The sequence below is a fragment of the Pristiophorus japonicus genome, chromosome 17 (genome assembly GCF_044704955.1).
Source record: "Pristiophorus japonicus isolate sPriJap1 chromosome 17, sPriJap1.hap1, whole genome shotgun sequence".
Classification (NCBI taxonomy): domain Eukaryota; kingdom Metazoa; phylum Chordata; class Chondrichthyes; family Pristiophoridae; genus Pristiophorus; species Pristiophorus japonicus.
Window position 1 is genome coordinate 29,449,365 of NC_091993.1, and position 10,580 is coordinate 29,459,944.

At 40.5% G+C, this 10,580-nt stretch overlaps 1 protein-coding gene across 3 annotated transcripts in view; it reads left to right on the forward strand.

Moving 5' to 3' along the window:
- Positions 1-10,232, forward strand: part of kif23 (kinesin family member 23) — a 44,973-nt gene extending 34,741 nt beyond the window's left edge. For 2 of the 3 annotated variants that reach the window (XM_070858540.1, XM_070858541.1), the window contains 6 exons: positions 1,126-1,437; positions 6,376-6,609; positions 6,908-6,999; positions 8,105-8,183; positions 8,352-8,422; positions 9,414-10,232. In XM_070858540.1, the coding sequence (XP_070714641.1) occupies positions 1,126-1,437; positions 6,376-6,609; positions 6,908-6,999; positions 8,105-8,183; positions 8,352-8,422; positions 9,414-9,429 (804 nt within the window). In that variant the 3' untranslated portion in view covers positions 9,430-10,232. The remainder of the gene's footprint in view (positions 1-1,125; positions 1,438-6,375; positions 6,610-6,907; positions 7,000-8,104; positions 8,184-8,351; positions 8,423-9,413) is intronic. The other variant, XM_070858542.1, reaches the window with a different exon arrangement.
- The last annotated feature ends 348 nt before the right edge of the window (positions 10,233-10,580 follow it).

The following is a 10,580-nucleotide window of genomic DNA, read 5'->3' on the forward strand; positions in this document are numbered from 1 at the left end:
ACCTTTATCATAATCAATCCTGCGGACCTGCACCCTTGTTACTTTGTAAAGGGTGGGGGTGGGGGTGGTCATCATCATAACATGGTGAGTGTCAGCAACATGCCCTTATTTATTCGTTAGGTTGGTTTAAATTTGTTGCATAGCAGGGTGTAAAGTGGTTATTTGCTTCTGTAAATTTCACTTAAGTAATGTCCCTAGGCAGTAATTGTGATTCCATGGGATGAATGCTTAAGTCCAGTTAACTAGCATGTATTTTGTATTAAGGACATTCACTGCCATGTTTTGTTGCCTCTTAATAGTTTTTAGTTATCTTGCACACTACTTTTCAAGTGAGATTTTGCGCTTGAGGGAAGTTTAAAACTGTCTTAAAATGTTGCAATAATTACCAACTTATGTCTACTCCACAGCTCCTTGTTAGCAATCCCGGTAGCTATGTGTGTACATGTCTTTACAGCACTCAACCCTGTACCTTACAATGGAAATAAGATACTGCCTGAGGTCTCTAGGGGAGCATGATTTCATTAGGACGATTATGCTCTTTTAACGCAGCAAAACTAATTCAAGAAAAATTTTGCATTGAAATCTAGGGCAGTCAACTGGTACGGAAAATTGTGCAGTTTTAGAAAAGTAATCAGTCATACCTAGATATTGGCACACGAGAGGGAAAATGCAAGTGGATTATTTCAATATTCATTTGCAAATGTTCTGACTTGGAGTTGTGCCTACAAAATCAGTCTGTTTTGACAGAAACAATATCTAATTTTGAAGTAATGAAAAGAAACTCCAGTGACTGCTGGAAAGTGGACACGTGACTATCTCCGGTTAACCGGTTAAGATCATGGTTTGGCAGTGCTGCCTTCCACAGTCAAATAACCTGACACCTGTTGTCTTGGGTCCCACATGAAGAATGGTACTTGCATGAGGTACCACAGGGTGGCTGATACTATTGGAGCCATATCCCAGCAAGAATTGGTACTTTTTAGCAGATGAGAACTGGAAGAAAAAATAGAACAGGAATTACTGTCGTTAGTAATTATTACATAGTGTGAGAAAGCTAATCGTTATGTCAAAATTGCTTTAGACATTGCATGCTGTCTTTCTAATTTTTCATCCTATTTTCTATAGTGTCCTGGTAATACAGTACTACCCCTAGCCATTACTCAGCACTGCCCAGTACCTGGGCCACAGCTGCATAGGCGCTCAAACTCCTGCAGCAGCATCTCTGTGTCCTCTTGCGTCTCCGAATGGGAACAGAAAACTCCAGACTGGAACAGACATGGTAGTGCGTTGCCTAAGAATAAGCATAGACTGCTGGAGACTCCACAAGTTAGGGACTTCAATTTCCGAGAGAGAAGGCAGGGAGTGAACAAGTTGGGCGGCTGCAAAATCAACAGCTATACAAGAAAAGCCGATGTAGACCGGGATGGACCCCAGAGGGTTAGTGAAGCATTTTGCAATGGGAGTGCATAGTTTAAGAGACAGTGGTTTGCAAAAAAAACACTTGCACATAGCATACACTTCCTCTAAGTGTCACACTTACTTCCTATCGTACATTTCAGAATGTTATCAAGCAGTGTATCCTCAGACTCTCTGAACAACATCATGGGAGATCAACTAAGTTGTGTATCTATTTTGATGTAGAAATCTTGTTCGTGTACACTTCCTGTCAAGTTCTCCATTAATAAATGTCTATGTCCACATTTATAAGTAATTTTACCCTACCACAGTGGAGATGTTACAGCGCCACCACTGGTAGATGAATGTCTTTACAATGTGACAAGTTTACATAGGAAATTTCCATTTATAAATTTGGGCATAGGAATTTGTAATAGGAAAAAGTTGACTAGAATTGTGAGAAAATGTATATCTCCCATGTTGCAGGGAATGAGAATTACTGTAGTTGCTAACTTGTATTAATAGTGGGGAGAACTTGGGGAGAAAGCAGTTCATGGATTGTTAAACTGGTTTGAACATTGCATTTTTTCTTAACTATGGAAATACTGGTAACTGTACCATCTCCGCAGTTTTGTCGGAATTGGTGTGTTACTGTGTGATGGAGTAAGTGTGACATTTACAGGAAGTGTGTGGTGTACATGAGGTTTTTAATTCATAGTTACTTGCTGATTTGTCTACCTAGTGTGAGTCATGGCTTAACTTTGCAGCCATCTAAAATGGTTTGTGGGAGTGGAAGGAATGTGTTTGGTCATTGGCAGAAGGAAGTTAGCTTCAGGTGCCAGTATCCACGGAATGTTGATTACATTCTTTCTTTTGCATGCCGTACTATGCTGCTCTGCACCCCTTGCTGGAAGGAGCTGTTGCTTGTTATGTTCACCAATCAAGAGTGTTCATTATTGAAAATGGTTGGTTTATAAGGTACAAGAAGAAAAATGTTACTAGTTAGAGCACTTTCCAGAAAACTGCAATTACGATTTTTAACTGAGTATCCTTGATTCTTGGCCCTTGTACAATTAACTTAACACTCTTTGTATCGGGTCCACTTTCCTCCCTTGTGAATTATAGAATTTTGAGTGGTAAGTCCAGCTCAACTTGACTAACTGAGGGGACAGTCTCTTGAATATATTTGGGGCGTTTTATATTCACAGTAAATAAGGCATGCCTGTTATGTATTATTAATGCCAAGTTTAACTTCGATGCAAGAGAACATTCAGTTTGACAGTTCCTGCTTGGGAATATTCTTGAAGCTGAAAACCTGTTTGTAAGAGATATTATAAACTAATCTCTTTGAGCTGGCTAAGCTTTAGAAGTTTGAAATGTTTAAAAAGAAAATCTCGGCATGTCTCATCATTCCTTAGTTAAGGATAAGTAATCTGTTTTTAGAAAAATCCCAATTTCACACTTGAGTTGGAGTGTGTCTGAACGGTGTCCCTTTTTTTCTTTAAAAATCACCATCTTTTGTTTTTCCTTCTGGCTAGCCATCAACTGTTGCCAACACTGGGTGACCAGCTTGCATACGTCAATGTTGCTCTGAGCTGGCTTCCAGAAAGTATATGAAAGGAGTTGGGGGATCAATCCTCCCAACTACGCTCCTTGCCACGCCCCTGCGACTTGTGAGTAAGTGCCCGGCCTCTTGATATAGGGGACCGAACCTGCCTCCTACCTCATCATAGTGCACAGAATGCTCCAACAAACTGCAATCATCTCATTGTTGTTTCCATCTTAAATCTCTAGTTCTCAGCAGTTGTCTTGTGTGATCCGAATTTAGAATCATTGGCTTACAACATAAGCAGCACTGCAGCACTTTGAAGCAAACATTGTTAATGCTTTAATTTTTTAATGGAGAAGGCAGAGTTGCTTCTTATACAGAAAAGGATCTGTCCGTTTACTGTCACAGCAATACCCTTGTGCAAATGTAGCAAATCTCTTAAGATGCAGTTTATAAGATCAGTGCCCGCTTATTAAATTGCAGCCTGGAAGGGTAAGCTAGAAAGTTTGAAGCCATTAAATGTGGGGTAAGTGCTGAATGGTTTTCGAGAATATCTGTGTGTTGTTGGTGGAGACATCAAGCAACCTGTGCTGCTGCTTATGTAGCTCTGCTTATGTTTTGTGCCTACAGCTTTAACCACCATTGTCAGATTCGCAGTTGTACTTCACCTGTGCAACTGGATGAATGCTCTAAGGCACCGATAACTGATTAAAAGGCCATAACAGTCTCTAATTGAAATCTTTAAGTTGGTTGCTGTGTTTGAATTGAAAATGCTGTTTAAAGTTTAGTTTTAACACGTGCAATAAACTTACTGGAGCAATAGCAGAGGCTTGCATGGCATTCTCCTATCAGCATCTGTATATCTATACAGATGTGTACGTACGAACCTTGTTCATTCAGTATGGATAAGATTCTTGCTTCTGCTGTAGATGCTGTGTCGCAAACATTGTTTTGTTTTACAATTCTTGTATACCCACACATTTTTATTAATAATTCATTTTTAAAAGGGATGGTTTAATTTTTGGTGTCCATCTGGTAGTTTAGAAGTATTCTCTGCACACCAGCGGCTATTTCTTGGCTCAGGTGGACGACAGCAAGGGGTAATTCCCAAAGCTTCAGGTCAGCTAGTGCGCTTGGCCCCAAGTTCTGGCGGTTACTCTGTTCCTTTTGTGGTGTAACGGTTGTGGGAAGATGGAGCTGTGGATCCTCCTGCCCCTGTGGAAGGGGAATGTGGCTGTGTGGGACAAGACTGGGAAGATTCTGCGGAGGAAGAAGAGAAGCAAAAAAACAAAGTGCCGTTGGGTATTTTGGCTTGTATCATGGACACTGTTTAATAATAACACTCTGTTCCATGTACAATTCTACCTGGAGTTTCTTCTGAAGAAGCTGCAGACCTTGTTATCTGATGCTGTGTATTTTTGCAGTGGAACCACTTTTAGTGATTCAAAATCTAAAATTAGTTTCCAAGCCACCTATTTTGTGGTGTGATTTAGATGGAGTTAGTTAGCAATGTAATCTATTCTGATTGATGGCAAGCCTCCTTCCCACAGACTGCGTTGTCCTCGGTTGGTAAAGGCAGGGTGTCGTTCTAAGCCATGCAGAGTAGAAGGTGTCTGGTTGGATTCTGTGCTAGTTAGCTGGAGTCACATTCTCGATGCCTCTTGAGCTTGAAAGAGTAAAATCGCCAGGGATTCCCTCCTATTCCTGATTGCTATCCAGTGAGCCCAGTGGGAAAGGGAGTGAGACACCGGGTGAGCACAGGCTTGGACTCTGCTGTGATGCTGCCATAGTGGAATTGCCTGATGATACGAGGGTGACTGGTGCTCATGGATCAATATCCCACAAAGGAGCAAGACCTTGAGGAGAGAAGGAATTGGAAGAGTTGAACTATAAAGAGAAGAAAATAGTGGGGCTGTACTTTCAATCCTTAATCATTACAACTGTGGCTAGTGTGCTTGTGGAGTAGAAAAACAGTGATTTGATGCAAGACTTGTTGAAGTATGGTCCTTTTCCAAGATGTGTGGATATATACAAGGCTTAAAGGCTTCAGCTTTTAAATATTGCCGACTAGAAATAAGTTACTTACATGTCTGCTTCTTTCGAAAAAGAATAACTATGTCACTAGTCAGCATGCAAGTGCTATTTTGACACCAATGACATGTTTAACTTAATATGCAACTTTTCAATTTTATTCCAAATTTTAAAATCAGCCCAATGGGCTAAATAAATTGCACTAGTGATCGGAGTCTGGCCAAATACTGCAGTGTTTAATGCTGAGACGGCATTAATATTTAGTACCCTGAGTAAACTTTCATGCTGCTGGCTAATCACCCCTCAAAACAGGACATTGCTTATGTACAGTTTTTTATTAATGTGAATAAATGCATGCATGTTACAATTACATCGAGCGAGCATTATAAATTATAATGAAGGGCAATAGGACCGTTTTTCCTTTTGAGCGACTGATCATACCTCCCTTGTGATTTAACCCGTGTAAAGATCCTGTTACCTTGCCCTCCAGTGCATATTTATACAATTTTGTTATGATAGTTGATGCCAAAAGGAGAAAAAAAATCTGTTTGGGTGCCTACTGTTCGTTCCTCCTTTATCTTCCTTCTTGCAGAAGCAAATGCTTATAGCCCAGATGTAACAAAAAAGTGGGATTTGGGAGTTTCATAGTGTGACGAGCATGATTATTGGCATGTACGAGTAACCAAACCTGCTTTCATCTTGCTCTTTGTATTCTCCTCTTCTCCCCATCGGAGATGTGCATGTTTGTTTTTCCTAAATATGTACTTGGGATTTTTTGGCACAAATACAATTGGAGATGTAAAGTTGGATAGTGCCTGTGTGTATGCTACTAAATGTCTTAAGGTCTTGTAGCATGGTTCCTCTGCCTAATTTCGGGGAAGCATTAGTGTTTGAGCGAGCCTTGTTCTGTTTTTAGTGCATGGTGGCTTGCTTTGCATAACCGTGAAGCTTCCTTTTTCCTAACTTGCAGTCGGCTATTAACATGACTCAGCTTGGAGTGTTTTCAAACTGGTTAACCAAACCGTTGATTTGGGCTAACGGCGTATCCTAAATCCAATAGCTCAATTCTGTTGCAGTTTTACCATAATATTTGCAGTTTGCAAATGAAATCGGAAAACGGTGTTTATTTAAAAAAAAAACACTTCTAACCTATTAGCATGCAACATGTGATTCTGGTTCTTGCCAGGGTATTTTCTATCAAGGCATGGGTTTTTTAATTAAAATGTGTTAAATTTGTTCTTCCTATTAATGAGAGCAATGTGATTTGGCAGAATACTGCCAATGTTGTTTTCCTTTTCCTTTTGAATTATTTTTGCTCAATCGAATCTGTTCTTTAAGGGATCCTGTAATTAGGAATCTCTGATGACAATTTCTGTTGATTCCTGTTTCAATCTGCTTAGAATGCACCACCAATTCGCCTACGCCACAGACGGTCACGCTCAGCGGGTGGGGAACGCTGGGTAGACCATAAGCCAGTTGGTAGCGTGGAAATAGACACTGTCCTGCAGCCACACATTCCCAATGCCATTACCGTGGCAGTGCCAAACGAAAAAGCTCTGGCTAAGTGTGACAAGTACATGTTGACACACCAGGAGCTTGCATCGGATGGGGAGATTGAGACCAAGTTCATCAAGGTAATGAACAACATTGCGGAGAAATCCAATTGCTATCAGTCTTCATTTTAGAATGCTTACTGTAGCAAACTTCCTGTGTTAATAGCCTTATCTAGTTTTTAACTTCAAATAATGTGTTCAAATAAGTTTGTAGGTAAAAGTGATAATGATTTCAGGCTGGCAATTCTTTTGGATACAATTTTCTTAAATACACAATATAAAACGTACAATTTTTTTTCAAATCTTTTCTTGTAAGTAGTATTTGAAACTCCAATATGATGCCTTGCTGGTGATCGTTGTATAATGTTTCCATTTATAGGGAGAAGTGTACAAGACACTGGGCGGTGGGCAGGCAGTCCAGTTCACGGATATTGAGAGACTAAAACAAGAGTCCCCTGCTGGTGTAAATAGGTATGTATGTATTGTGCAATTAACCTGCTCGCAATGATTCTTAGTAAAACTTGAGTTTTGAGAGTTCGGCTTGAACTTGTATGCACAGATTTAGTTGTGGGGAGAATGGCTTAAGCTCACTTAATGCCCAGTAATATGTCTTATTAAAATATTTATTTTGAATGGAGTACCACGCCTTAACTTCAATATGTTTGGGACTGTCCTGGGCAAGTGTGTACCCATTTGCAATTTGAGTGAGAAGTGTTCAATGTGCAGGTTTGTATTTGTTCTCAGCAAGATGTAAAATGAGCACCGTGCACTTTATCTACTGTATGTTTTAGGGCACTTTATTTTTAAAAGGAGTGTTAACTTTTAGCATTTTAAACATTGAAGCCACTGGTTACTTAAATCATTTTTAAATTGAAAGTAGCAAGTGTTGATTTTAAGGGAAACCCCAGCTGGAACAGTGAAGGTACTTGGTGAATAATGAATTTAATATGCCTTCGGAATAAACTAATAACGGAATCACTCTTGGTTAGCAATTGTAGTTAAATTGGCTCCTGTGTACTGTTGGGCTGAGTGACCCCTTTGAAGCCAGTTTGTGTCCAGAAAATCAAATCATTCTTTTGCAAAATCCGTGTGATTATCTTCACCTGCAGTCGGTAAAAGTGCCCCCCGTGTGTAGTTAGCTGAATCAGTAGATGTGGGTTTAGTTGATAGAGCTTTTTCTGCCTTTTTTTTTAAACCAAAAGCTGTTATGTTGGCTTGATCATTCTTTCAAATTTCTACTTTGTTCCACTGGTTTCTGGGTGCATCAAGTATAGGGGCCCATTATTTAGCACAGTTTTCAGTCCCTTCCCTTTGTCAATCAATAGAAGGACTTGCATTATCTTTGTGCGTGAGGTAATGGAACTAGCCAGCTTGGTAGTCAACTGGTCTACACAGGATTGGTTACATCACATTCTATTCTTACCCCGACGGTAATATGTAGCACATTACCATGGTGGGTGGGAACTCAAACCCCTTGTCCCAGAAAGCTATAGACCCAAAACACTGTCTGTTCCTACGAGTGCAATCTTGGAGAATAATGCTTGCCTTTAATATTTTTTATCTCTTCATTTATTAGAAAACGTAGGTCTTCGCAATCAGCACCCCCTCAGCAAGAGGCGACTACAGAATCTGAATGGACAGATGTGGAGACGAGGGTAAGGGCCTGTATTTTTCACATTAAAGACTAAGGCAAGTGGAGGGGAGCTTCCTCAACTATTTTTTCCCCTCCGTTCCTCTGCTAATGTCTAGCGGCTTGTTATCATTGCTAATCTGAGTAAGACCACGAACACTACTATTTCAGCTTGTGGTATTCTGTTTTTCAGTGTTCTGTTGCTGTTGAAATGAGGGCAGGAAGCAACTTTGGACCGGGATATCAGCATCATGCTCAACCAAAGTACGTCTCCTATTCTGCTTTACTTTTTATTTCCCATGTTGAATCTCACTCCGATTGTCTCAGCACATTTGCAGGTCATCAGTCCTGAATTGTTTATGTTGTTGCTGAAATGCAACGCCACTTTGAGATAGTTAGTAAATTAGTGCAAGTGTTCCTCTGGTCGCCTGCAGAATGACCTATGTGTTCAGCTCGAGAGTTCAAACCTCTGGAAGGAATGGCCTATCTGCAGAGGCTTCCTTTTATTTGCTAATGATCAAAGATGAGACCACACCTGGAATACTGTGCACAGTTTTGGTTCCCTTGTCTGAGGAAGGACATACTTGCCTTTTGAGGCAGTGCAACAACTAGATTGATCCTTGTGGATGAGCGGGTTGTCCAATGTCAGGAGATTAATTGGGCCTATACTCTGGAGTTTAGAAGAATGAGAGGTGATCTCACTGAAACGTGAAGATTCTGAGGGGGATTGACAGGGTAGATGCTGAGAGGTTGCTTCCCCCTGGCTAGAGAGTCTGGAACTAGGGGGCAAAATGTCAGGATAAGGGGTTGGCCATTTAATATAGAGATGAGGAGGAATTTCTTCACTCAGAGGTGTGAATATTTGGAATTCTCTACCCCTAAAGGGCTGTGGATGCGGAGTCATTGAGTGTATTCAAGGCTGAGATCGATAGATTTTTGGACTGTAGGAGAATCGAGGGATAGGGCGGGAAAGCGGAGTTGAGATCAAAAATCAGCCATGATTGAATGGCGGAGCAGGCTCGAGGGGCCGTATGGCCCACTCCTGCTCCTAGATCTTGTGTTCTTATACAGCCTGCTCAGGCAGGAGAGTGACTTCAGCCAATTGGGGGGCACCAGTGGTGCCAACAGAACGGTCTGGAAAGAAAGCAGCTCTCTGGGACAGTGCAACCAAAAAATAAAGATCCTTCCTCTTCACTGCTGAATGATTTACATCAGATGGCATCTTAATTTCTTCTTTTCTCCCTTTCACTTGCAGACGCAGAAAGCCGTAAATGCCAAATGTCATGTTCAAACTTCCTTCAACAGAATAACCCCTCCAGCAATGTTGGACAGTTGTTAAAACACTGCCGGGTAGATAATGCTATGCAAAATTAGGGTGAACTTGGTATCAACGATGCTGTAAACTGTATTTGAATTGGAACAATAGTACCGTTGCTAGCTTGTTACGTATATATTCGCTATTCAGGTGCCTTTTCATTGCACCCGATAAATTATGTATTTTACCGTGTGTGAGCACCCTGCTCCTGTTACATGTGGATACCATTTTATACCTTTCACATGTAGATTAATCATGATCTTTTGTTTCGGGACTTTTTGAACAAATGGTCAGTATCACTGAAAGAAAGAACTTGCATTTATAGATTGGCTGCAGTTTCTGAAGAGCAAGTAGGCACCCTACTTTTAGACCGCAGCTTCCTATGGTGACACTTTTGCTGATTCATTTTTTATTAAGTAGGATAATGCCCGCCATGCGTATTTAAAAAATAAATTTACGTTGATCACCTAGCCCTGGTTAAACCCTGGCATCACGCGTGTTTTGAGCTGCTGCTATTCAGTTGAGACGATGCACTTTAGAACAAACCCCTTTTTGTATGTGTGTAAATGCAAATCAACATCATAGCAACACCTTTCTGTACTCTTGTACCATAAGCTTTTTGTAAGACATAATTTTGTTAGAATTTACTTGGGCTGTACATGGTAACTAGCTAAACTAATAATAGATTTTTGCTTGAACATGTTTTAATCTGAAATGGTCTGCTTGTCAGTGAATATTTTATTTACGTGTTTCTTCCACTATCCAAGTAGTAAATTAATTTCCCATTAAAATTGTTCATAAAGTAATATGCAGAGTTAGTTGTGTGTGCGTGTGTCTCCAGAAACTGTCCGCCTCAAGTTGGGCAGTCAGTGTTTGAAGATTTATTTTGAAAGGAATGAGCAGTTTTTAGACTTGGTTTGCACTGTGGATGGATGAAGAGTACATGTATTGCCTCGTGCTGCAACACACACTTCCTGGTCTGGATCTGTGCAACTACAGCGTGCACTACCTTACATTGAAGAAACATTACTGGTTCTGCAGATTGTTGGTATAATGCCTAACTGCATCAGTTCCAACTGAATGCATCCAACTTCTGGTGATATGCAA